We start from the raw sequence: 26991 nt of genomic DNA, 5'->3' as shown, positions 1-26991 counted from the left end.
TCAACTCTAGCTAACTTTATTGTTGGCCCCAGATCAGGTCTCCCAGAGGGCTTCCACCAGTCACTTCAGAGTCTCCTGCAGTCACCACCAAGCAGACTTCTTCACTGGGAGGCCTTGTCATCACTCCAACTCTTGATGACGTCTGGTACCATGCTCTCCTGTCACCTGGGCTCCAAAGGTCTCAACCAGGAGGTCAAAGCATAGCTACCAGTTTGAAGGTGCCCTCAGGTTTGGCAGGAACCACGTGGACAAAAGTCTTGTAGAGCACAGCCCCCTCGGGCAGCCTGGTGACCAGATCCACAGCCTCCGAGTTGCTGGGACTGGGCACATAGACCTCCTTAGTGTAGCGGACTATCCCCTCCTCCAGGGCATACAGACATTTCTTCTTTCCCAGCCCCACCTGCAACACACAGAGTAGTTAGCTGGACAGCTGGGGGAGGTGGGGTGGTGGGGCATCCCAGGGCTCTAGGATAGACTCTTCACAAAGATTCAGGCCCTGGGGGCCCTGGGGCCAAAAGGGAGGGTTCAGAAAGCTTCATCTAAGGCTCCCTTTCCCTCTGGGCTTGGTAATGATTCCATGACAAAGGTGGGAAAAGAAAACTCCAACAGCCAATCCTAGTCCCTAAGGGCTAATGCCTGGACCTCTATCTGGACAGGTGGCCAGAAGCCACACTGGACAGATGCCCAAACCAGGTTCTGGGAGGCTTAACATAACACTAGTTTGACGCAACATTTTCATCTATATGGTGAAGTTTAGGCTCAAAGCTATATAGATAATGCATATGCTAATTAAACAAAAGTAATGATATAAGCTAATACTGTGTCATACTTACTGTGTGTAAGCACTATTCTAAGCACTACTGTACACATTAACTCACTTAATTCTCACCTTGTGAAGTAGGTACTACGTCTAAACCTGATTTTCAGGTGAGAAATATGAACGAAGAGATTAAGATAAACTGTTTATTAAATATATATATGTTATTACCTATACATATCTTAGCTTTTTTCATTTATCGAACTTGAGATTAGATGTGTGGCAAATTTTATCCAGGCAGTCCTGCATTATTTCTCAAATTAAAAGAACAGACTCTGGTTCAAATCCCAGCACTACTACTTACTACTGTGTGATCTGAGCAAGTTAATTTACTTCACTGTGTCTCACTTTTTTCAACTGCAAAATATGGATAAATATTAACTACTTCATAGGGTCATCTTGAGAATTAAACTGAGTTAATAATCAGAAAGAGCTTAAAATACTGCCCAGGTCAAAACATATTAGTTTTTATTATTGTTGTCATTATTTTAGTAGAACTAAAAATGAACATAGACACATACCGAATGTCTCCAGTTCTTAAAAAAAAGTTACTACACATATAGTCAATTCACATACAAATTAGCATTTCTGAAATAATTATAGGTTACTATCAGTCTTTCTGTACCTACTAAAATTGCCAAAAAAGAGGTAAGAAGGGAGGACGAAATAGATTACAGAGGAAACTAAAATAACATTTTAAACAATGTAAAGAATAGAGCATAGATCTGTGTAAAAGAACTTTCCTACCTTAGCAAGTGATACTAACTTGCTGATGCTGAAATTCCTGCCTGGTATGGACCTAATTTCTGGCCCATATACTTAATCCTATTTTATTAGATTCAAGTTATCTTCCAGGCACCTAATAACAACTTTATGCAAAGGAGGAATTCTTAAAAATAAGAAAAAATGAATAAGTTGAAATTAGCTTCTCAAGATTAAAAAAATATCTTAAATGACTAGAAATCTCCTCTTCCAAGAAATGGGGGTTAGGCAAAAAAGTGACCTGGGAGTCAGCAGACCTGGTTCAAATCCCAGCTCTGTCACTACCCCACCACCCCCTTTCTAAGTTTTTGGCATCCCACCTATAAAATACAGATGATACCCACCTACCCTCGGGATGGGAGTAAAGATGAAATAAGATACTGCAGGCCCAGGAATCAGCATGATGCTTGGTATTTGGTATGCACCCAACAGTTGCAACTGTTACAATTACTGTGCTCGGGAGCATAGAGAGGTAAAGAAAAAGTGGGGGTGGGAGGGAAGCACAAAGCAACTTACATGGGCACCTGGGTGCCAGCGGAAGTGGCGCTGAGTTGCAAGGATGTTGCCAGCATGAACATAGTGACCTAGAAGAGAAGTCCACAAGTGCATTGCCTTTGGGTGCCAACAATGAGGCAGATAGCAAACTGCTAAGAAAACACAGTAGCCCACACTTTTCCTGGCCCAAATGCTGCATACCAACCTCTAGACCCAGCCCTGGAAAGGACCAACTCCTAGAGAGTCTGACACAAGCAGCCCCCAACCCCTCCCTGGGAACCTCCACTCAACCCCTCCCTGGGAACCTCCACTCCAGTCACATGGTCAAGGTTCCCACCTATTTGCTCTTCCTCAGCCCCTCCACCTTGCCTCGGGTCTTATCTGCTGCTTTAATTTGGAACTACATGTTCTGGTAAGCAACATGGAGAGTACAGGGCCAGGCACTTGTGTGGTCTGCCTGCTCTTCAGAGGAACATCGGGGCAGCAAGGGAGGTTGCTAAGTGGGAAGTGGAAGGCAGGCCACACCCTTACCCTCCATTTTCTTGATGCCAAAGCGTTTGCCTGGAGACTTTCCACCAAGGTTCTTGGAGCTGCCACCTGTCTTCTTGGATGCATATCTGACAGTAAGAGCTGCAGCCTGAGGAGGGCTCAGCAGGGCTGTAACTGCACAGAGAACAGAAATACTGCTCAAACAGGCTTTCCAGGACATTCTCGTTCTTTGCCTCAGTGGGCCATTTGCTAAGCCGAGAGGCAGCAGGGGGCATTTTCAGGGGAAGTGAAGAAAATGTGAGCAGAAATGCCACTTGACTGTGTGGGTTTTCAGGGAATGTCTGAAGTCCTTGTATTGTCCACAGTGGAAGCACTACATGAGTTGTGTGTGTGGCCTAGGGTTCGGGGGAGGGAGTAAACTATTAATGGAAAAAAACATCCCAGGTGTCCTGGGTTTTGACATATGCAGTCCTACTGAGGAGAAACAAAACCACAGAAACAGAAGCCAGCAAGAGGCCACCACAGAGCTGCCTGTCTCAGGCTCACTCACCATTACGCCCTCAAGGTCCCATGCACTGTGGAGGGACCAGACCACAGAGCCCAACAACAGAACACCCAGAGACAGGCTCCTGCTTGGACCTCACTTACCACTTTCTTAGTCATCCACCCATCCACAGCACACCAGATACTTGTAAACAAAAAGGACAGCCTCTCTAAGGGTGGCTCCCACAGGCTCCGGTGCAGTTCAGAAGGCCAGTCCCTTTGCTTGGCAAAAGCCCATTAAGTATAGGGAAGATTGATTGATAACCATGCCCTTGTTAATCTGACCTCTCCGGACTCATTCCAAAGTGCTCAATGGTATTTATTTAAAAAAGGAAAGTGAACTAAAATTCATGCTGACCAGAATGGAAGCCCTGTGCTATAGAACAAGCCCAGGATTGGTAATCCTTGCATTCAGGTCTCCAGATACAGCTGTGTTAATCAGGGTCATGCCAGAGTCTTTAGAGAAGCCCTGTGCGACCCTGGAGCCTGTCAGTTCATAGTTTCTAAAATCTAGGCTTCTGAAGTTTTAATTAGAACAGAGACTAGCTGGGGCAAAAGACCAGAGATAAGGACTTAGACAACATATTAAACACCCAGCATCAGGATCTACCTACCTTTAAACACCTATACATTTGTTCACTCACTAAAGTTAAGAAACTGGACTTTGGCTTTATCTACCTTATCTCATTCACAAATCTTTCCCCTTCACCCTATATCTCATTCTCCTCAAAGAAAATGATGCTACCACCTACACAGCTGGTCAGGCAGAAGTCAAAGAGTCATTGTAGATTCCTTCTCTTCGCTAACCTCAGGTATGGAGGAACTCCACCAGCAAGCTCTGCATTCTATCTCCAAAACAGATCTCAAATCCACCAATTTCCCTTCAAGTTCACGGACACCAACATCCTGACTAAATCATCTTTCATCAGGTCTACTGTTACTACTTCCCATCTGGTTTCCTCATTTCTATTCCTACTCCTTTTAAACTCATAGAGGAGCAAGAGCTTCCTTCTCAAAATGGAAAATTAGATCAAATCATTCTCAAGCCCCTCACTCTCTTACAAAACCAGGCTTCCTACCATCCTTAAGGTCTTAACTTATATGTTACCTCCTCAGAGGGCTTCCCTGACTACCCAACCTAAAAGAAAAGACACAGACACATTTTTCCCTCTCTGTCACAGCACCTGTAATGATTCACAGTTTTATTTATGTGCTTATTTACTGGCTTATCTATTACAAGTAACTCTCCTGGGGCTAGAGACTGCCTTCATCTTCTCTGCTGAGATCCTCAACACCTACCAGTGTCTGGCACAAATGCAGACCTCAATCTACTGAACGAATGGATTAACTTTTTGAGCGCCAACGTGCAACCTATTTTTGTAGATGAAAGGATCCAAAGAAACCCAGACAGAGGAGAGGACAAGCAGCAACAAAGGAAACTGTCAGAAGCCAGTCCAGGTAAGGTCACGTGCTCCACGCCCCAGATGTCACGTGATCAACGACTGCCCCGCACATTTCCCTCCGTCTCCTCCTTCCCCCAGGCTCCACGGGGTACCGCCTCCACCCTCAGGCTCCCTGCAAGGTCTCCACTGCACTTCTACTCCTCGCCCCGCAACGGCCACGGCGTCCGATTACCCGCAGTGCGCGTCCTCCACGCCAGCACCGCCAACGACATGTTTTACGTACTCCCGCTTCCGGTGTTAGAGTTGTGCTTCCGCTACCGGGAGATCTACTTCCGGGTCCTGCGTGGCAGACGAAAGAGTGGCGCGACGAGTTGCTGGTGAGCGCCGCTGGGCTGGGCTGCCGGTGGGCCGGCGGTGCAGGGCCTACTTCCTGAGGCAGGGTCTGTCGGGGTTTGGTGGCCGCGGCCTTTGCCGCCGCGTGTGGACGAGCTGTCCGCCCTGTGCCTGCGGGAGAGACGTGGAGCGAGCTCAGCAGGGGCCTGCTTGTCCGATACCCGCATTTTGCCAGAGTTACCGAGGCTGATGCCTCAGACTGTAAAGAAACCGCCTGCAATGCAGGAGAACCGAGTTCGATCCCTGGGTTGGGAAGATTCTCCTGGAGAAGGTAATGGCACCCACTCTAGTATTCTTTCCTGAGAAGTCCGTGGACAGAGGAGCTTAGCAGACTACTGTTCATGGGGTCTCAAAGAATCAGAAACGACTGACCGAGTAACTAACACTAACCGAGCCCTGAGCGGGGATAGGGAGGTCCCTCCCTAGTCGTTCAGCGTTACACAGCACTTCCTGCGTGCCAGATACAGTACTAAGCTCTATAGATGAATTACTTAAAAAAAAATTTTTTTTAACTCCTCACATCGTTGTAAAGTAGGTAATGAGACTATCCTTGTTTTACTGAAAAAGCGTGGCCGGGACAGGTTACATGGCTCATCCTGCAGTGTTAGTATGTTCAGATGGTCTTGCGCACCACCCCTCAATTGCAACCCCAGATATTTCTGTAAGAGAACTGAACGCATCCCCACAGAAACTAGGAGGTGAATGTTCATGCAGCATTCGTAATGGTCAAAAATGGAATCAAACAGGATGTCCACCAAATGAATGGATAGACAGAATATGGCACATCAATGGAGTGAAGTGTTACTCAGCTATAAAAAGCAATGAAGTCCTGACACATGCTGCAACATAAATGAACCTTGAAAACATGCTAAGAAGCCAGTCACCAGAGTTCACATACTTAGGACTCCATTTCTGTGAACTATCTAGAATACGTAGTAGATTTGTAGAGACAGGAGTAGGTTTATGGTTGCCAGGGACTCCAGGGAAGGGGAAATGGACGGACTGCCTAGTGGCTATGGAATTTCTTTTTGAGATGATGAAAGTGTTCTGGAATTAGATAGTAGTGATGGTGATACAACCTTGCAAATATACTGAAAACTGCTGAATTGTGTACATTTTAAAAGGATGGAATTTTATGGTATGTGAGCGAGATCTCAGTTAAAAAAGAATGACTCTTGAAATCTCCATTTTACATGCAGAGCTCAGTAAAGAGGTGGTACTGGGTCTTGTTCCTGCCTCATTAACATTTTTGAATGGTAGCCTCCACTTTGTTTATGCCTCACAGGGATGTGAAGAGGGTTCCTGTTAGACTAGACATAGCTGTTCTGAGTTCCAGATTGATCGTATTGGACCATGTCCTGTTTCTCTGTTTCTTCATTTCTCTGTATATCATTTATTTCCATAAAGCTTGGCCATTGAACACAACAGCTGGACTGAGTTCAGTGCTCCGGTCTGTGGCTCATCTCTCTTTTCATTGCAGGGAATTAGTCTGATTGCACCTACTGATGGCTGTAAAGACGTCCTCACTCTCACTGGATTCCAGTGAGAGTGACTCTGAGGAGCTGCCAACATTTGCCTTTCTGAAGCAAAAACCGTCTTCAATAAAGAGGAGGCAGCCTCAGGAGGATGAGAAGATTGTAGTGGTTGACATCTCAGATTCTGAGGCCTCCTGTCCATCACCAAAATTGAAAGGTCCACCACCCGTTCCAGAGGCCGCTGAAACTGTCATACACACAGAGCCAGTCAGTGTGCTAAGCAGTGGAAGTCAGAATGAGGAGGAAATTTTGCCCCTGGCTGAGAGGCTTATTTGTAAGTTTTTGACTCACAGACAGCTGAGCCCTGAAAAATCCAGCTCCCCATCTGAAAGGGTTTTGGATCATCAAAATAATGAAGGAGCATCACATGACTGGCAAAAACAGCCATTTACAAAGATCCGTGATATTCTCCTCTGTGGTACCTCAGAGAGGCATGCATCAAATAACAAGGACCCTGTGGTAGACAATCCATGCCATCAGCTGCCATCTTACCAAACTACCCGCTCTGTCCAGAGCAACAGCTTGACAGTAACCACAACAAATGCTGAGTTGCCCCTGCCTCAGAAGAGACGCAAGTATAGTCAGAAGGTCCAGAAGAGAAGCACACAGGGATGCCAGCAGTGGGGAGGAGCAAGCCAGAAGGAAAGCACCCAGAGGCAACAGGAAAGGAGGAAGAAGATAGCTCTGGTTAACAGGCTGAAAGCTCAGAGGCCAGAGGAGTGCTTAAAGCACATCGTGGTGCTGCTGGATCCAGGTCCTACAGGCATCTTTCTTTCTCTCCTGCTGGGTAAACTGCTTTCTGGGTCCTGCTGACAGTCCCTTTCCCATCTGTTGCAGTGCTCTTACAGATGGAAGGTGGGGGTCAGCTCCTCGGAGCCCTGCAGTCCATGGATTGCTGCTGTGTGATTGAGGCGCAGGCTGTGCCTTGCAGCCTCACGTGGAGGAGAAGGGCTGGGCCCTCTGAGGTAGGCGTTTTCTGACTGCTGTCTCTCCTCCTCCTTAGAGTTAACAGGATAAGTATGCTTTTATTCTAAAAGCTATATTTCAGTCAAGGCCCCAGCTGGAAAGCAGATGGCACGCTCAGTATAAATTTGAGGAGGGTTTAATAAAGGGCTTGTTTTCAGGGTGTGGGCAGGGTGCAGGGAAACTACAGGGGACAGCACTGTACCTCATATAATAAGCTTTTACTCAGTTTCTGCATCTGGGGTAGTGCTGCCATTTCAGATTGGTTAATACTGTGCTGTAGGATGTGGACTGGTATGTGACCTTGGCTTTGTTTGATTATGCCTTAGTGTGGTGAAAGAGAGGTGCTCTCACAGACCCAAGTTCCCTTGGTGATTCTTATCTTTGTCACAGAAAACCTATTCCTTTCCAAGAGCCACTCAGCTCATACTTCGCATTTACCTTCAAAGCCCAAATTACATATTTGTTCCAGATTCTTCAGAAGAGTTTTCTACCCTCCATTCCCCAATTCAAAATGCATAGAATGTTGGCAGTTACTTCTAAGCCTGTTTCAACTTACCTTTCATATTCACGACTTCTAAAGTGCAGTACGCCAAGGTTAAACCTTTGAGGACTGGGAGGGACAGAATCATGGGTTACTATTTCTTGCCACCATGATTTCTTTCCAGAAGAAAAAGGGTACTGCAAAATGGACTAGGCCAATGGGGATGAAGTCATTCACCCAGTAGGCCTGGGTTTCTCTCACAGGTGCTGAGCACCTGCTGACCTACCTCCCTCTGCGGGGTTCTGTGTCCTTTAACAGGATGGCGAGGAGGGCTGGGTGGAAGAGCCCATGGTTCTGGTGCTGCTCCTGGCCGAGGTGTTTATGTCCATGATCGACCACTTCAAGCAGGTGGGTACAGCCAGAGGGGTGGGTGCTGAGGCCAGGCAGAGGGCTGGCTCTAGGGAGCAGGCATTCATGCGGTTTCTGCCCCTTCATGCAGGGAAGTCTGGGCAGCACTGAGGAAGGGAAGGAAACACTTCGGAGCTTTGTGACTGACATCACAGCAAGGACAGCTGGGAAAGATCTATCACTGGTGATTGTGGATCCAGAGAAGTGCTTCAGGTTTGGATTTGTCTTCAAGACTTAGTATTAAAGGGGCAGCTCTTGGGCCAACAGGGGTGAATTTATTCATCCCAGATCTGGGTCCCTCTGTAAAACAGCATCCCTACTAGCCCTTTGTGACTCTCTGGTCCAGCCTTCTCACACCTCTTCTGCCTGAGCTCAGCCTAGAGCTGCTACACTTTTGATTTCCTCCCCTGCTCCAGTGCTCCAAATCCTCTAAGAAGGAAACAGAGAGTGGCAAGTAGAGAACAGGCCAAGAAGAAGAAGCAGCAGAAACAACCAGAGGCCAACACAGTGGCCATGGTGACCAGGGTAGATATGGAAGAGGTAAGAACTTCTGTTGCCTGAATCAGTGTGGGCACCCACTCTCACCTAACCTGAGTTGCTAAAGAGTAAAATGCCTGCTGGACACTACTTTCTGCCCTGGCACTAGGTAGGAAAGAAGGGCCAAACAGGGAGCCAAGGGACTGGGGTGTAGCTTCAGTGAACAGTGAGAGAATGGTTTCAAACTGGTCTCTCCATACTCTTCCAGTCCATCCTGCTTTGGGGTTTCTAGGCACTGGTAGATCTGCAGCTGCACACAGAAGCCCAGGCTCGAATTGTGCAGAGCTGGAAAGAGCTGGCTGACTTGGCGTGCGCGTTCACAAAGGCCGTGGCTGAAGCGCCCTTCAAGTGAGTGCCCCCATCCCATCCTGGCTCAGTTGCTGGGCCTTGTCCTTTACAGTGATTCTGGTACCCAAAGAAGATGTCTCCTTCCTCTAACTGTGCTGCTAGTCTGTTGTTGCTCAAGCTTGAGGCAGAAGCAGCTGACTTAATCCTGGGGATTCTTGGAAGGAGCCTTCAAGCACGGTCCCTTTAAAATGTTCTCCTTTAGTTTATATGTGTAGGGATCACCTGGTGGCTCAGATGGTAAAGAATCTGCCTGTAGCATGGGAGACCTGGGTTCACTGCCTGGGTCGGGAACATCCCCTGGAGAAGGGAATGGCAATCCATTCCAGTATTTTTGCCTGGAGAATTCCATGGACAGAGGTACAGTTCATGGGGTTGCAAAAGAGTCGAACACAACTGAGCAACTAATGCTTTAGTTTATGTGTAAGTTTATGTTCCGCAGATTCGTACTGGGTTATCAGTGCGCCAAGTTACCAGGATTCATTGCAGATCAGGTCACAATGAAACAAGCTTTTGTAAAACAATTTTTTAGCCTACTTAGCTCAAGGGCTGTTCATAGTCAAAACTTAAAATTAATGAGACCTGAGAGACAGTCGAGTCCTTCATTTTATACCTGAGGGAACTGAGGCCTGAAGAGACCAACTTGTCAAAGTTCCGAGCAAATTAGAAGAACCAGAGCTAGACTCTAAATTGCCTGATCCCGTGCCCTGTGCCTACGCCTGTGCACACTGCCTCCCCAGATGGAGCCCAGGCTCAACGTAAGCAAGAATCTGGTAACTTTCTGGTAACTTCTCTTTTAATGAAAAGGAGTAAATGTTGTTTTTAAGGGAATCTAGCAGCAGCAGTTAGTTTCTAAGCAACTAGCATTGTTTGGGTGGAACATTGTGCACACCTCTTCCAAGGTCAGTGGAAGGTTTTTAAGTTCCTAGTTAAAGGGACAAGTGCAGCAGAGAAATGCACGACTTTTAGCTCCTCAACTGCGCTGTTTGCAGGAAGCTCCGAGATCAAACTAGTTTCTCCTTCTGCCTGGAGAGTGACTGGGCTGGAGGTGCCAAGGTGGACCGCTCTGGCAGGGGGCTTGCACTGGTCTGGAGGAGACAGATTCAGCAGCTGAACCGGGTCAGCCTGGAGATGGCCAGTGCCATTGTGGACGCCTATCCCTCCCCACAGGTCCTGATCCAGGTATGCTATTCCAGGGGTCACTGCCCAGTGTGCTGTGGCCTTGGTGGACTCCCAGTTTCCATGGACAGCACTGGTGAGGGCCCAAGAATGCCTTGTAAATCAACAGTGAGGGTCTGAGATCAGAGTCAACAGTGATCAGGGAGGGAGGACATTCTTATCCTCCAACATGAGCTTCCTATCCTCTGTTCATAGATGAAAAATGGCTGTGGATGGTGTGGTATTAACAGGTCATTTACTACTTTCAGGCTTATAAGCGGTGTTTTTCTGAGCAAGAACGCCAGAATTTGCTCGCAGACTTACAGGTGCGCCGTGGGGAAGGCGTGACAGCCACCTTGCGCCGTGTTGGACCAGAGCTGTCCAGGCGTATCTACCTTCAGATGACAACTTTGCAGCCAGATCTCTCCTTAGACAGTGCAGACTGAAGCCAGCCCTCAGGATGAGGATGAAAAGCTGGTTTCCACTGCTGCTACTACCTCGCAGCATGACTGCAGCGTAGGAATCAGGAGCGCCTCCTGCAGCACAAGCCTGGCTTCTGCCCACAGCAGGCTTGCCTTGGTGTGGCTATTTGTGATGGTGTCTCTCCCTGCCCACCTGGGGTGGAGGCCGAGGTGCTTACATTTGCCTTCCTCTCCTAGCAAGTCGACTGCCACGTATGAACTGCCCCTGCCCTTGCCCCAGGCTGCCCTCAGAAATACAAAGGAACAAAGACAGACCACTCAGACATGTATTTAATAATTGTAGAAATCCAAAAGTACCCTAGCATCAAATCTCCAGGTCACAAGTGAACTGCCCTCAGCCGGTGACCTGACGAGGCTGGACGTGCTCTTGCCTTCCTCACACCCACCGAAGCGCCCTCACCCAGCCAAGGAACGGGGATCCAGTCACTGTGCTGACTTCTGTATTCTCTTAATCTCATTTTATGTCCTGTGTTTAATTTTAATAAAGCATTTGTACCACTGGTTCTGGAGCTTAGAGGAAAAATAAAGGAATGTGATTCTGAATGAGGTGTGGGCCTAAACAGCAGTTCTCCCTGAGGGAGAAAAAAATTAAATCTTTTCTCCCATTATCAGGACAGTCACAAGTGTCAGTGCTATCCATGGGCCACTAGTGCTGACAAGCTGGACCCCACCGTCTCTGAACATGACAGGTTCTCAATCTCCCTGGAGAAAGGCGGGGAGCTTTCAATCACGGGTATTCTGTGAATGAGCACCATGACGGCCCTTTCTGATGTAGTGAAAAGAGGTGGAGGAGGCCACAGAGCAAGAAGATGCTGACTCTGGCAGGTAAAGGGAGTGGACAGTGCTGTCCTTATTCATGCTAGTCGTTAATGTACCACCTTTAAACTCCTGTGATGTCTAGGATCAATTCTAAACATCAAGTCTCTTATGAAGCTTTAGTTTTCAGGTTGCCTATGTGGTATTCAGTCACACCAATTATCTAACAGAGCTATCACAGACAACGTGGCTTTGCAAGGATCCAGCTTCTTGTTTATTGGCAATCAAGGGATTAATGCTCTCAAACTGACGCCAGGAGCCTGGACTGTGCCCATTTTATAGAAGCCACGTAAGTTGTGGCAGGACTCTGCAGGAGCTGCCCAAGACCCTTGTGGCTATGAGATTTCTATTTATAGGTCATAAATCTGTTTCCCATGAGAGATTTTATACTCCAGCCAAGAGACACCCAATTCTGGTGTAAGTTTTGTTTACTCGGGACATTATAAAGAAGGTAAAATGATGGAAAAAAAAAAAGATACCAGGGTGGAGAATCCAGTTCTGCCCCAAACTAGCTGGAAGACCACAGGCAAGTCATGGAAAGCCTCAGTCTCCCTGTCTACAAGTGTTACATAGGACTGGATGATCTGGAAGTCCTGTCACAGCCCAAGATTTTGTATGGCTGTTAAAATATCTGAATGTCTGAGATCCTTAAAAAATAGGTATGCCCCTCCCCCCCAATTTGGATGAGATTTGCCAAGTATGGTGTTCCCCTAGTCCCCAGTAACACACTGCCTCCTGATCTGCCCTGGCTCCCCAGGAAGGAATGAAAGAAAGGGTCTGTGACATACAAAAGTATAAATGTAGTGACAGCTGACCTTTAGTAGAAACAAGTCTTGCCTTTACACAGCTTTGTATAACTAGAAAAGGCTCTCTCCCTACCCCAAGCCTATTCTTTTAAGCATGCAGGTAACTGTCCCCACCTCCTATTTCTCCTTATTCCACCAGGGAACCCTGACTGAGGAACAAAGAAGTCTTACAAAGAGGAGGTCTCAAGTACCAAACGGCAGCCATTTGATGATGGCAGGTAGGTCTGACACTAAAAAGAGGTTGTGTCCAGCAGAACCCAATTCCATAGGAATCCAAACTCCAAGGCTGGGAGGCAGCAGGTGCTGAGGACAAGCTCACTGTTGAGAATCGGTCTGCAGGACCCACTGGAGGATGTCATGGCTGCGCAGGCCCCGGACGGCATTGTCGTAGATGGTATTCACACTGGTGCAGAGGGGCTGCTTCTGCAGCTCGGTCACCCGACAAGCAACCAGCCCACCAGCCACACACAATAGCAGCAGCAGCAGCAGCTTGAGCACAGCCCAGGATCGAGTGTGTTTCCGGGGTGGTGGCTTCCGGGGGCGAGAGCCAGACTTAGATTCTGGAGGGACAGAGTCATGATAGACAGAGTTCAGGCAGTTTAGGGAGAGGCGCACTCAGCAGTGCTAGTCTCCATGCACAGCCACTCTCACCCCTCCGCTCTGATGAAAACTCCCCAGGCCCGTAGAACACAATTACAAGAAGACCTGAGCTCTTAAAAACTCCGCTATGCAGAGATTGAAACATGAACTTTCTCCCTTGGATCTCAGGGAGTAGACTGAAACAGATTCATTCTGGATGTCTCATGTAGCATACAGTCCCCAGGGTCCTACGTTCTCCTCCATAACATGCCAAAGATCCAGGCCCCTAGGGCCAAGGGCAGGGCTTTATCAGGAGGTGTCAAGCATGGATAGAGTGCTGCCCATTTGGGGAAACAGGTTCAACATGTATAAATACTTCTAATATATAAAACAGCCTGACACACATGCTGGCAACAGTGATTGATGCTGGGAATGGGACTGCAGGTGATTGCAATTTTCTGATATATACAGACATTTTCTGCAATGAATATATTTAAAACTAGGGGGAAAAATTGATTTTGAGATTTTTTAGGCAAAGTTTAAAAAAACCTGTCTGAACACCCATATGCCAAGAACTACATGATCCTGTCAGAGGTTTTTCTCAATCCTATCACAACCCTGTAAGGAGGTATGAGCCTTATTTACATGAGGGAACAAAATGGCGGTGAGGCTGGGTGACCTGCTCAAGGCCAGTGGGGGGCAAGCAGGGACAGACACAGGCCTCCCCTCCCCACAGAGCTTCCCTGTTCAGGTGCCTTTCCTGCAGGGGCCCCTTTTGGCCCAGAAAATATACAGTCCTCACTTATACATGGAGCCACATTGCTACACAAATCCAACAGGACATACTCAGGCAAAACACTAATGTGTTTTAACATGACATGGCTTCCTGAATGCAGGCCACATAATTCTCTGGTGTTCACTAAAGCGTGATCTGGTCCAACTTGGAAAGAAAATCACAAGCCATGCTGGCACCAGAGACAGCACCACACACTCATGAGCCCGGTCCACTTGCTGGATGATGGAAGGGTCTTCTAAGAGTAATGTGACCATATGCAATCTTCACCTTTCTGGGTGATTTTAGAACATGACCTTTACAGAACTCCCTGTTCTGGAAATGTTCTCAGCCACACTGGATCCAAGCACGTGACGCTGGGAAAACAAACCAGTCAGGGCACTAGAAGGGTTCCCATTCGCTTAAGTGGATCCTGCAAGTTACTCCCAGACTTTAGAGTATATTTACCTGACAAGGTCTGTAAACTTGTTCACTTGCTTGCTCACTCAGCTATGCCTATAAATCTAAGCCATCTTCTCACCATACCCCTCCTGGAACCCTGCAACTGATAGAAAAACCTACTCGGGGCCTGATTTGTTTCCTTCTTAGGTTTCTTCTCCTGCTCCCGCTTGGCTGCTTTGAGGGCGTCATACTCCTTTCTCCGGCGCTCCTTCTCTTCTGCCTTCTCCCGCTTCCGCAGCTCCCGCTCTTGAGCCTCCTTAGCTCGCTGCTTGGCCTCCCACTTCTTCTCAGCCTCTACGAGAAAGTATACCCCAAAGTAGCTTCTCTCACAAACCTCCAGTGTGCTATCCCAAGTAATTAATATGGATTCGGGCTCCCTTCCCCCTAATGCGGTGGATCACATGTCTTTCTGTTCTCTGGGAAGTAAGCCCTCCCTAAAATACAATAAGCTGCTCTCAGGGTTTGCCCAATGGATTCTTATTAAGGGGTTCCTAGCCACAAGCAGCAGAAAGAGTAGGGTGATAAAGCAAGAGGGGCATAAGAAAGGTATGGGTGATGAGTCTGGTGCTCCTTTAGAACTGTGAGACACAGCCATTCGCAGCCTTGCACAACTCAACTGTGAGCAGAGGAAAGAAGGGAGGGGTTGATTCTATGGGACTCTCATCTTTCCAAGCTTTGGAAAGAAATGTGGCATGGGAGGGCAGGATGAAAAAGTGAGCATTCAGGTTCAGAGTTAGAAAGGTTGGAAATGTTTTCCTGAAAAAGTAAAGCTAACAGCTTGTCAGTACTCTAGACTTCAACTCAGGAGTCTATATAACATTCAGATTTATTCCACAGCTCAAGTATGTTTACATATGACAGCCACCTTAGAAATAACTGGTTTCTAAAAATGCATTTACAAATAAGTTATCTGAAAGACTGAAGTACATTTTTCGAAAGCCAGAATGCCACAGATGGTGGGTAAATGTCCTGTTACGGCTCAGAAGCCTATCTGAACTGTCATGTATCTGAATGGTAGTAGTGTTAGCACTGTAGCTTCCCACTACTTTTCTACGTGTAAACAAACTCCAAGTTCCAGATGGGCACCAAGAATGCCAAGAACACACTCTGCCCAGCCTTAAGAGAACATGTGCCATTCAGAGGCAAAAGCAGCAGCAGTCACAGTAAACACAGGCAGCACAGTGGCCATGCACGTACAACGGACTCACAACTCGGGGGTTCTGATCTCAGGGCCCGCCTATAATCAGCACTATACACGTCCCTCTAACCATGGGAGTCCTCCAGTAAGGGGGCTCAGAAGGCAGCCACCAACAGAGCATCTGCTGTGTGCCGGGCCTTGTTCTAAGTGCTTGGATACAGCAGTGAAGAAAAGTCAGCCTCTAGTGCCTAAGTCATCTGCTTTCTAGAGAAGGAGACAAACAATAAACAAGTGAACAAACAGTAAAAAAAAGACAGTGATGTTTGCCATAAAGGAAATAATCAAGGATGTGATAGTGGCAGGTGGGTTGGCAATTCCAGTTTGAGTGGCTCTGAAAAGGCTACGGTTAGCCTAAGGCAACATCTGAGCAGAGATAGGGATCATATGAAGCCAGTAGACAGCCACATAAGATCTGAGGGAAAAGGGAATCAAGCAAAGCTCCTAAGATGATACTGTACTTGGTGTGTTTTGCAACAACAGAGGCTTGTGTGGCTGAGGGTAACCGTACTCTCTCCCTGGCACGTGGAATGAGGATAGAGAAACAAATAGGCTGGGGCATGGCAGGCCTTGTCAGCCATGTAACTTGAGTTTGGATTTCATTCTGAGTTCAAATGGAAACCATGAGAGGGTTTAGCCAAATAGGAGCAGAATTGATTTATGTTTTAAAAAGATCTCCCTGGCTGCTGTGTGGAAAGGGCACAAGTATGAGCCAGGACATGGAGCTGGGAGGTACTGCTGCAGTCTCCCGGAAGGAGACTTGACTTAGCACTGGAGGTTCCACAGCTGACAGACCATACATGGGAGTAACAGAAGAAAGCAATCATGGACATTTTCCCAGTCTCAGGCTTGAATAAGGATGGTGATTTCCCATTATGGGGGAACAGTAGGAGGTAGTAAAGGGGATCTTGTTTAGCCGTGCTTAATTAGAGATAACTTACTAACCATCTAAGCAGACAGACAAGCAGTTGAATATGACTGTGGGTCTCAGTGGAGAAGCTGGGACTGGAGAGATGCTGCCATCTACCACCACACTATTCCCTACTGCCCTGTAGGGCTCCTCTCCTGGATGCTAGCTCCTTAAGCATGAGAACCAGCTGGCTGGGATAAGGACCGGGAAGGTGACTAGAGGAGGGGTGGCGACCTACCTCGGTCTATTTCCAGTCGCCGCTGCCTCTCTCGCTCCTGATCCGCCTGCACGGCCTTCATGTGCTGTAACACCTGCAAAGGGAGCGAAGGGCACTGAACCACTCTCTCTAATTGTCTTCACTCAGGGGGATCTCAAAAGAGACTGCTCTTTGCAGGAGCCCAGACTGCCAGAGCCCTGGAAGCAGTGCAGAGCTAATGGAGTTAATCCTACCCTGTGTCCTCCCTGCACCACCCTTGGTTAGAGAAGACACATATGAGCCCAGTTCACTAAAGCTCTAGGGAAAAAGTTTGTGAAATACAGTACCAATTGGAATCTGTAAAGAGTTCTGCCATTTACATCACTTCTTACAATTCTCTCAGCAACTTTTGTGTTGCGCAGGGACAGCACTTTCACTAAGACATCTTCCTGTCCGACCCCTCCTTTGGCGCCTCAGGTTCCCCTCCTCCCACTTATAGGGAGTATTCTTACCCATCTCAGTCCTAGACTGTAAACTCCCTAAGGGTATGGACTGTTGTCCTTAGCTCTGCAGGTAAGCACAGAGCTTAGCTAATTACAGGCACAGGTATGACGAACACCTGACTAGATGCCTATTGTAAAGGTAAGGAAGAAAACCCAGGCTCTGAAGTCACGCAGCTAGAAAGCAGCGCAGCAGAGAGCGCAGGTCTCCCGAGTTCTTAGGCCAGAGCTCGTCCCTCTTCCCTCCAGTGCAGAGTTAGGAGAGTTCTCAGAGAAAGAAAATATGTGCTCATTAAACACTGTTGCTCTTTTTACCTTATCTTCTTGACTGCATTAATAAGAGAAGAAAACCTAAAGCATTCTAGATTAAGGCAGCAAATTGTCTTAACTGTCTGTTTCACAAATGCACTAGACTATTCACTATTGAATACTAGATACGTATTCAAATGTAAACATCTTTCTTCATGGAAACTTCAGACATGGCTACATCTGTTGTAAGAGGAGCTCACGGGCAGGCCTACAAAAGCCACTCCCTCCGGGAACCTGGCTTAAAGCCACAAGAACCCTGTCCTGAGTAACCCAGGACCAGCACCAACAGTGCACTGTCTAACCCCTCTCCAGAACAGTCACGCTTACCTAAAAATGGCTGCTCAGCACGGGACTACAGGATCTGGAGGAAGGTCAAGCATGATGGAGAGACATGTGGCCCAAGTCCTTGTCTCACTCTGAACTCTGAATTTTATATGAGCACCAGCCATGCAGTTGGTTTTAGTTGGGTAAAAGCTGGCTAAGTAAGGAACTGGAATGTTTAAGAGCTGCCCCTTTTAGCTTGGCTACAGTACACGAGGAGTTAGTTATCTGACCACACAGCCTGTTCAGAAATGGGAGAGGCTCCTCTGGAGCCTCTGGAGAGTAGATTTTGTCTACCTATCCTAGTCCACAGCAGGTAGTAAGCAGTTGATGATTTCTACTGAATTAACAAATTATGTTTAAAAGGTGCTTTACTATGAACCTAATAGATCAGTTACTATGTAGCCACAGGGTCAGAGCTGGTAAGACCTAAACTAACGCCTGGAGACAAGTAACCTCCTTCTGATTGGCCCACACCACTCCTATACGTGCCTAAAAGTGTGGACAGGAGACAGCTCTGGGCACTGGGGCCAGGAACATGGCTTCTCACCACATCCACAATGCACCGTGCTCCCAGAAGCTCTGTTTGGTGAATATCTGTGAATACTAAAGACCTTTACACTCAATAAAAGTTATTTTCATAGGTAAAAAACTAGAATATCAGGATCTTCTTTGGTTTAATATATTATTAGTTGAATGAATAAATGGATAAATCAAAGATGTTGCACATTCAGAGTTTCTCATGTCAGAGATACAAAAGTAATACCTTCTTCCCAAGGTTATGAGAATTAGGAGATGAAACATGCAAAGCAATCAAAGATGTTGCGATTCAGAGTTTCTCATGTCAGATACAAAAGTGACACCTACTTCCCAAGGTTATGAGGATTAGGAGATGAAACATGCAAAGCAATCAAAGATGTTGCGATTCAGAGTTTCTCAGGTAAGAGATAACAAAAGGAATACCTACTTCCCAGGGTTATGAGGATTACAAGATGAAACATGCAAAGCACATAAGACAAAGGAGTAGTCAGTGGTGGCCACTGTTAAGTCTTCAGAACAGACAACACCCTTAAAGCACAGTTTTCAGAACAGGACTTCACTAAATCACTTGTACTGTTCCCCACTGAGGGCAAACTGTTGCCTTGGCTTCTTGGATGCACTGATGTTGCATTTGGTTTCTTGTAACAATGGGTGCGGAGAAGGCAATGGCAAGCCACTCCAGTACTCTTGCCTAGAAAATCCCATGGATGGAGGAGCCTGGTAGGCTGCAGTCCGCGGGGTCACTAAGGTTCAGACACGACTGAGCAACTTCACTTTCACTTTTCACTTTCACACATTGGAGAAGGAAATGGCAACCCACTCCAGCATTCTTGCCTGGAGAGTCCCAGGGATGGGGGAGCCTGGTGGGCTTCCGTCTGTGGGGTCACACAGAGTTGGACACGACTGAAGTGACTTAGCAGCAGCAGCAACACTGGGTGACTATATAGACTATCTAAGAAGTCCTGAGCTAATGGTAAGAAAAGAAAGGCCATTACTCCTGAGATTCATACAGAGAACCCATCAAACACACAGTTCACTTACATTAACTTAGCATTTAAAGTTAAATCCTTTTTTGTTCACAACACCCCCTAAACATATAGCCAAGTCATCTGGTGCTCAACTGAAGCAGCAGCAACCTGTTCTAAAGCTGCAGGGAAAAAATAACTATAGCTAGAATTGTTGTGAGGTGGGTACAGTGCTGTTCTTAAGAAGCAATGTAAAGCACCTTCAAGGTTATTGGAAATGTTTGCCTTCCAGGCTGCCAATTAGTTCCTTTCTCCTATGTCAGATGACTCAATTGAAATCAAATGCCAAGTCTGCCCAGGATGTGTCTGTTTCCAGCTATAAACTTACAAATATTAACAACATCTTTATTATCTAAATTCCTACAATAACTTTACTCAGAAAGCCCACAGTCCCTAACCTTTTTGCTTCAGTATGAACAACTATCAACAGTACAGTGCTAGATCATGCCAGGTCCTGGCTTCTACAAACAGAAGCATGGCAGTAGAGCAGAAGAGAGCATTATTGTAGGCTTACAGAGTAAACAGAGAACCAAAGGTGCCTTTGCCTGATAGACTCATAGTAGACATATTTTAGAGACGTTTGTGTTTTAAAAACACACAGCTACAGGTGCCCTGGCAGAGAAAAACAAGAGGCAAATCCCAGGGGAATGTGTGAAGGAGCCACTGGGGAGCCTCCTGCTTACCTTGTTGGCACACTGCTTACACTGCTTTTCATCCAAGCAGTCCCCTGCCACCTTGGCCAGGACAGGATCCAGGGGGTTATCCTTCAGGTCCAGCCACTTCAGGCTCTAAAGAGATGGGGCAGAGTGGCTGGTAAGCCCAAGCACACATGAAGAGTCCCTCAAAGTGGAACAAAATGAGCAGGAAGAAAGCCCTCTGTGTTCCAGTTACAGGGAAAGCCACCTGAGGCTGTGACAACAAAGTGGTGTTCCTGTCAGCCTCTCTCACAGCCACGCTCACTCAGTGCCCAAGCCCTCTGCCACACCTGGCTATGAAACACTGGGTCAGGAATTGTTACCTTGAGCTGAGCAAAGCTAACAGGCAGGGTGACCAGCCTGTTGTTGAGGAGGTCCAGGTGCTGGAGGTTGACCAGGCGGCCAAAGTCCACTGGCAGCTGCCGCAGTTTGTTCTTACTCAGGTCCAGCTTCACCAGGTGTGTGAGGCCACAGAAATCCGACTAGGACAAAAAGAGCGAACATCTAAGCCTTGGGCTCACACACTGTGACCGAACAGTCTGGGAGCCCCCAAGTCAGAGGCACCTATGCACAAATCCCAACTCTATCTTGTACCAGCTATTCCAGATTGAATGAAAATGGAGATAGCAAGCATCGCTGCTGGTGGTAAGCAGTGAGACAAGTGCAAAAAGGCTGAGCTGGAAGTAGCCATTAAGTAAGAGTGGGTTCCTTCACCCTCGGTTCTCTGACATGTCGTCAACAGCACATTGTATTCAGCTTTCACAGAAGCTGCCCAAACATGGTGTAACCATCCAATTTTCTATAAAGATCAAGCGCTCCTTGTGTGCATGTATGCAGCTGCATCCGACTCTTTGCAACCGCATGGACTGTAGTCCTCCAAGCTCCTCTGTCCATTGAATTCTCCAGGCAAGAATACTGGAGTAGGTTGCCATTTCCTATTCTAGGGGATCTTCCCTACCCAGGGATCAAACCCGCATCTCCTGCATTGGCAGCTGGATTCTTAACCACTGTACCACCTGGAAAGCCCCTATTCTTTGTGTACCCAGTTTTATTCTTCATTGTTCTTTGCAGCATCTACCACATTACTGAGTACACATGCTCAAGGAGTATTCTTTGAATGACTGACTAAACAGGCTGGGGCCATCCTACTCATCCTGGCTCTTTCAGTCCAGTTCAGTTCAGTTCAGTCGCTCAGTCGTGTCCGACTCTTTGCGACCCCATGAATCACAGCACGCCAGGCCTCCCTGTCCATCACCAACTCACGGAGTTCACTCAAACTCATGTCCATCGAGTCGGTGATGCCATCCAGCTATCTCATTCTCTGTCGTCCCCGTCTCCTCCTGCCCCCAATCCTTCCCAGCTCTTTAGCACAGTTCAAAACATCCCTCTTGTCATTAAGCCTTTGCTCAGCACCCATCTGAAGTGATGGTCCAACCTCACTTAATGATGCACCATTTGTGTTCTCTGGGAACCTGTAAATGCCAGTGGACCTACACTTCAGGGGAACGCGTGACAACTGAATGAATTCAGACTGAAAAATGCACTTGTTGGTACCAAGTGACAATCTGACACAGTTGCAGCAGGCTGCAAGGAATTGCTTCCATTCTTTAACTAGATATAAAATACTCCTGGAAGAAGTGGAATCTCAGATGCCTTTTTCCAGTGTTAGAAACAAATCTTGATGAGCTGCAGGAAGATGCTATAGATGATAAGTGAGGCCCAGGAGAATACTGAGATGGAAATGGGCTAATGATCCAATGAAGAAACTGCCAACTTCTGAGACTTGATCCCTGAGCCAGAGCCAGAAGAGTATGGCAAGGAGTGACAAAGCCAGAATAATGGGCAGAAAAGGCAGCAATGATAACAAACTTAGGCCTGACAGTGAAGGAGCACTGTCTTGGAGGAGAGACCAACCAGTACCCAGGAGAGGTTGAGCAGGGCTAAATGATTCACAAGTGGAGCAAAAGGACAACTGGGGGAAGCTGTACAAGGAGAGTCAAAAGTATTAGGTTGGATGTGCTAAACAAAACTGTATTTCAAGTACTGGGAGGATAATGATATGAGAGTTCTACAAAAACACACTTTCTCCTGTTCTCCATCGAAACACACACAAGGAAACCATTCGGAGCTCTGGAATGCAAAGAAACTTACAAAAGAGCCTATAGCTTCCTCTGCTGCAACAAGGAAGTAAACTATTTTTCGAAGGAATAAAATAAGGCTGAAAAAAAGATGAACCCAATAATTCAGCCAATATCCTGTTGCCTTTAGTTTTCAGTGGCCTGGTTTTCCCACTGTTGTTAAAGAATGAGGTCTCTGCTTCCCTTCCACTGAGACAAACCACCCCACTCTACCTGCAACACACTCTAACTCAGTGGTAGCCTGCCTGCAGGCCTATCCTGAAATTATATTTTATGGCATGACCCCCCCAGACAGTAAGGAGAAGCATCAGGGCTCTCAAAGAAATCACGCTTGCTTGCCAGCCTTACCGGTAGAGTCGTCAGTTTATTGCAGGACAGATCCAGTATGGTGGCCTTTGGGAGGGCAGCCTAGAAGGGAATGAGAACAAAATGTCAGATCAACACATGGAACAATTCAGTGACATCTGTGAATGAAGTATTTTCCAGAGAAAGTTCCCACAATTAGAAAAGGCCTTGTAAAAAAAAAAAAATACTAAAGTAAAATGTTCCTGGAGACACGAAAGGATACCTAAGCCAGTCAACCATGACCTAGAGAGGAATGTAAAGAGAAAGGATGCGGCTGTGAAACATCAGAGAAAAAAAAGAGGTTCTTAGAAATTCTCCATAAAGTGAAGTGAAGTCGCTCAGTTGTGTCCAACTCTTTGCGACCCCATAGACTGTAGCCCACCAGGCTCCTCCATCCATAAGAATCTCCAGGCAAGAATACTGGAGTGGGTTGCCATTTCCTTCTCCAGGGGATCTTCCCGACCCAGGGATGGAACCCAGGTCTCCTGCATTGTAGGCAGACGCTTTACCATCTGAGCTACCAGGGAGGCCCACAGCACTTTTAATATTCTCTCTAGCACCGTCCTTATTAGGTTTCGGGAAAGAGACTGTCTAATATAGCTTTGTGATTTCCATGTTCTCCAGTTCAGAACCTTGCGGGCACTCAACATACCCTTGTGACTAATGAGTGAATGCAGAGTGAAAACAAGGCTCTCCTAGCCCAGCTATTTTCCCATGGGGTTCAGGCTGGAAAGACTCAGCAAAACTGACCCTTCTGTCTCCGAGGGGTGGTGCTGCACCAACCAGATGCCTGGGGTAAATGATTTGGGACATCAGTCCTAAGGCCAGGCATGGGGAAGAAGGCAAATATTCAGTTAAGGACACAGGGCCAACATGCACTTTCCAAATGTCAGAAAGTCCCAAGAAGGAGGTTTGACCACCTAAAATGTTTGCGATATTACAGTGGGAAGAATACCTCAGTAATAGCTACATACATCCGTATTTGCTACCTCCCAAGTATTTTACATTACAATCTTATTTAATTCTCCCGACAATCCTATGAGATGGGAACAATTATCACCATTTTATAAATGAGGAAATCTAGGCTTAAAGGTTAACTAGCTTGCCAAGGGCACTCAGCTATTAAGCAATGAAGCTGATATATGAACTGGGAATCCCATTCTAACCTCCATATTACAGAGCCAAGGTGGAGGGAAAACTGGGCCAAGTGCCAAAGATAAATGTAATTCATTAAAGGCAGTGAGGAAAGTGTAGGTCGTCCAAAGTGAAGCTACTGTGGGGGATGTGGGTGGGGAACCAGGTGGGCATAGCAGGGATATACCATCCAACTCCACTTTGGCAACAAAATAGTTTTGTAATATCCCTGGGGCCTCAGGCTTGTTTCCCAGTGGGGGATGTGGGAGTAGGTGGGTGGAGGGGTGGGCCACTTAGGCGCATATTCCGGCCAGTTTCAGAGTTGGGAAAACTTTGCCAACCAAGCAGTGCGATTTCACTCTCTTCAAGGAAGGACGCCTCAGGGCTGGGGCAGCAAGCTGGGATTGCTGACTTCCTAGAAAAGTCAGCTTCTGGGCCACACCCAGGAGTACCCGGAGGCCTACTCGGACCGAGCCATTCACTCATTTGTTCATTCATTCTCCGAATACATCCAGCAAACGCTCCCACAGCTCCTACTCTGGGTCGTGCAAGGAGCTGAACGCTGTGAAAGCCTCAGAGATGGGGGTGGGGAGGACGAGATTCACTCCTCACCCTTAAAAAGTCCATAGCCAGACAAGCAGCTCCTTCCCATCTCCTGGAATTGCGCCCAAGTGACACGTGTACATATCCCAGAAACTGGAGCCGGACTCGGCCTCCCCGGGGACTTAGTCCCACTCCCACCCCCAACCTGTTTTAAGCCATGGAAAGTGAGGCGTGGGAAAGGAGGCGACCTACGCAGCAGGGGCCAGCGCCAGTCGCGGGTGGGCGCCTGGGCCTTGCGGGACTGTACTGACCAGCTCCTTGACCGGGACCTCATTCAGGTCGCTGAGGCTCAGGTCCAGCTCGTTGCCGTCCAGCTTGTCGCGGAGGTTCCCGCCCTTGTTACCGGCCTTGGTCATGGTGACGCCGGCTAAAGGGGACCCAGCTGCGGGGCACTGACGGGCAGGGGAAACGCTGAGAAGCCGCTCGTCAGCTCACCGGACTCGCACCCAACCGACAGCACCTGCGTCCTCCGCCACTGCAGGTGCGAGACCGCCGCCGCCCGTCCGCCCGCTGGCCGCACTCTAAGCCCCGCGCCCTGCTCCCACCGGTGCCACCGCGACGACGACCACTTCCGTGTCCACGTCACCTTCCGCGGCCACTGAGACGGGCTGGGCCAGAGGGGTCTGAGCGTGTGAGGGAGCGCCCTCTGGCGCCCAGGATGGCGCCCCGCTGTCGCCGCCAGCGCCGGTGGCGGGGGGCGGGGGCGGATGAGCGGGGGTGGGTGGGGCGGATGAGCGGGGGGCGGGGCGGAGGAGAGGGGCGGGGGGCGGAGGAGCGGGGCGGGGCGGGGAGGAGGAGAGGGGCGGGGGCGGAGGAGAGGGGCGGGGCGGGGGCGGGGCGGGGGCGGGGCTGGGAGGGGCGGGGAGGAGCGGGGGGCGGGGCGGAGGAGAGGGGCGGGGGGCGGGGCGGAGGAGAGGGGCGGGGGGCGGAGGAGAGGGGTGGGGGGCGGAGGAGCGGGGCGGAGGAGCGGGGCGGGGGAGCCGGAGAGGGCGGGGGAGCGGGGAATGGGGTTCAGGCTTTAAGTCCGCTGCCTGTTGAAGCGTAGAAGGCAATGGCAACCCACTCCAGTACTCTTGCCTGGAAAATCCCATGGACGGAGGAGCCTGGTAGGCTGCGGTCCATGGGGTCGCGAAGAGTCGGACACGACTGAGCGACTTCACTTTCACTTCTCATTTTCATGCATTGGAGAAGGAAATGACAACCCACTCCAGTGTTCTTGCGTGGAAAATCCCAGGGACGGGGGAGCCTGGTGGGCTGCCGTCTATGGGGTCGCACAGAGTCGGACACGACTGAAGCGACTTAGCAGCAGCAGCAGCAGCTGTTGAAGTAGCCACGTTCCCTGGTGCCCCGAGGGCTCGCTCCCAGGCAGTCGTCGCTGGTACTGTCAGGAGGAGAACAGACTGGGGGCCAGAAGACTTTGGCTCCATCCAAAATTACCTCATCAGATCTCCCCCATTCTCTTGGATTAGGAGCAGAAACTGAGTGTTCCTCAAAATTGCTCTTTGTCCTCTATTTAACAATCCCCAAACTATCATCATCCAGAAAACTTTGCCTCTCTCATCTCCCCCTCCCTGCCCCAAGCCCTTGTCCAGGCGACCATCAACTTGAGCCTGGATTACTACTCTGAATCTCTCTCCCTCCCATCCACCCCCAACCCAGCTGCCCAGATGATCTTTCTAAAAATTTAGCCAAGTCTCTCCTTTGCTTCAAACCCTTCAGATAGCTGTGTGTAGGATATGGGCCTCTCTCATTTCTACATTGAGTTCTGCGTGCTCCTGCAGCCTTCTGACCAGCCCTGGCCCCTGCCAGAGATGCTGTGGAGGCTTCCAATAGGTGGTCTCCACACATTTCCCTCTCCTGAAATGGCCCTGCCTTCCCCACCACCTTCTCTGCCTAATTAATTCCTAGTCCTTCAGAAAACTTCCCCGAGGTTTATGAGTCCTTACGCAATCACCATTAATCTACGGATACATAAGAAATGTGCATAATAATGGTCCCTGGCTGATAGGACTGAAGGAGTAAAACACATGAATCACATAGGACAGGGTCTGGCACTTAGTAAGTACCCAATAAATACCAGTTGTCACTCATAATCCACCTTGTGTGATACTTTCCTTTATGTCTCTTTCCTCCACTCTGACTTGTGATGGATGGCAGGGATTTCGTTTTTGTATCCCTCCCCAGAATCTGATTCAAGGTAATTGCTCATTCACGGGTCTGTTGAATGAATGAATGAGGCACTTTACCCACTGCAGATCTCAGTTTGCTTATCTTTGAAATGGACATATTAAAATTTCTCTCGGAGGGAAACTATGAAGACCGAATGGAGACAGTGCTATGGCCTACTCACGTAACAATCATTGAGTGCACCTCTTCTCATCGGCAACAAGGCACTGTGCTCCAGGCTTCTGGGAAACAGACAAGGGCAGTTGGGTAACAATACATTAGCACTTGGCAGTCTCTAAAGCCTTTGGGCATCCGTTCTTAGTTTAATAATGTACATGAGGAAACTATGAAACACATTTTATTGTTAGCTCTCTTTTATGAAGGAAGAAGTAACTTGGGAGAAGTAACTTGACCTCAGTCACACAGATGTTTGAGGGGAAGACCCAAGTTTTTTATTCCAAATACTGTTTCTTTTCACTACACCCTATTTCTCTACCCCCACTCTGGGAACCTACACAAATAATTATTATAGAAGGAAAAAAGAATAGGGGCCTTAACACACACAGGTAAAATCTGTCTGTGAATGTGTAGGGCTGTGTGGGTGTACATTTGAGTGTGACAACATACGTAAGAGCATTCTGTGTGTCTAGGACTGTACATATATT

General features: G+C 48.1%; 3 protein-coding genes across 5 annotated transcripts; 1 reads left to right on the top strand and 2 right to left on the bottom strand.

Moving 5' to 3' along the window:
- On the bottom strand, positions 1 to 4857 carry MRPL27 (mitochondrial ribosomal protein L27). The gene is made up of 4 exons (XM_055407584.2): positions 4742 to 4857; positions 2606 to 2737; positions 2096 to 2163; positions 1 to 400 (listed from the first exon to the last, which is right to left on the bottom strand). Exons 1-4 carry the CDS (start codon positions 4779 to 4781, stop codon positions 194 to 196), a joined length of 447 nt encoding a protein of 148 aa, XP_055263559.1. The 5' UTR covers positions 4782 to 4857; the 3' UTR covers positions 1 to 193.
- On the top strand, positions 4792 to 11357 carry EME1 (essential meiotic structure-specific endonuclease 1). Of its 3 annotated transcripts, none has more exons than XM_055407581.2 (9): positions 4792 to 4886; positions 6383 to 7191; positions 7275 to 7402; positions 8203 to 8292; positions 8384 to 8505; positions 8709 to 8832; positions 9062 to 9177; positions 10167 to 10356; positions 10602 to 11357. In XM_055407581.2, exons 2-9 carry the CDS (start codon positions 6408 to 6410, stop codon positions 10776 to 10778), a joined length of 1731 nt encoding a protein of 576 aa, XP_055263556.1. In that variant the 5' UTR covers positions 4792 to 4886; positions 6383 to 6407; the 3' UTR covers positions 10779 to 11357. The 3 variants fall into 3 exon arrangements, with proteins under 3 accessions (XP_055263556.1, XP_055263557.1, XP_055263555.1); XM_055407582.2 differs by having other exon boundaries at positions 4880 to 5103; XM_055407580.2 differs by having other exon boundaries at positions 4881 to 5173.
- LRRC59 (leucine rich repeat containing 59) lies at positions 11067 to 24754 on the bottom strand. Its single transcript, XM_055407583.2, has 7 exons — positions 24412 to 24754; positions 22427 to 22486; positions 20264 to 20422; positions 19929 to 20033; positions 16593 to 16665; positions 14370 to 14543; positions 11067 to 12996 (listed from the first exon to the last, which is right to left on the bottom strand). Exons 1-7 carry the CDS (start codon positions 24514 to 24516, stop codon positions 12752 to 12754), a joined length of 921 nt encoding a protein of 306 aa, XP_055263558.1. The 5' UTR covers positions 24517 to 24754; the 3' UTR covers positions 11067 to 12751.
- Between the last annotated feature and the right edge of the window lie 2237 nt (positions 24755 to 26991).

The sequence above is a fragment of the Moschus berezovskii genome, chromosome 20, assembly GCF_049115385.1.
Source record: "Moschus berezovskii isolate FMDL1 chromosome 20, NW_MosBer_1.0, whole genome shotgun sequence".
Classification (NCBI taxonomy): Eukaryota; Metazoa; Chordata; class Mammalia; order Artiodactyla; family Moschidae; genus Moschus; species Moschus berezovskii.
The sequence above is the reverse complement of the archived record's forward strand: the minus strand, read 5'-3'. Positions and strand labels throughout refer to the sequence as shown.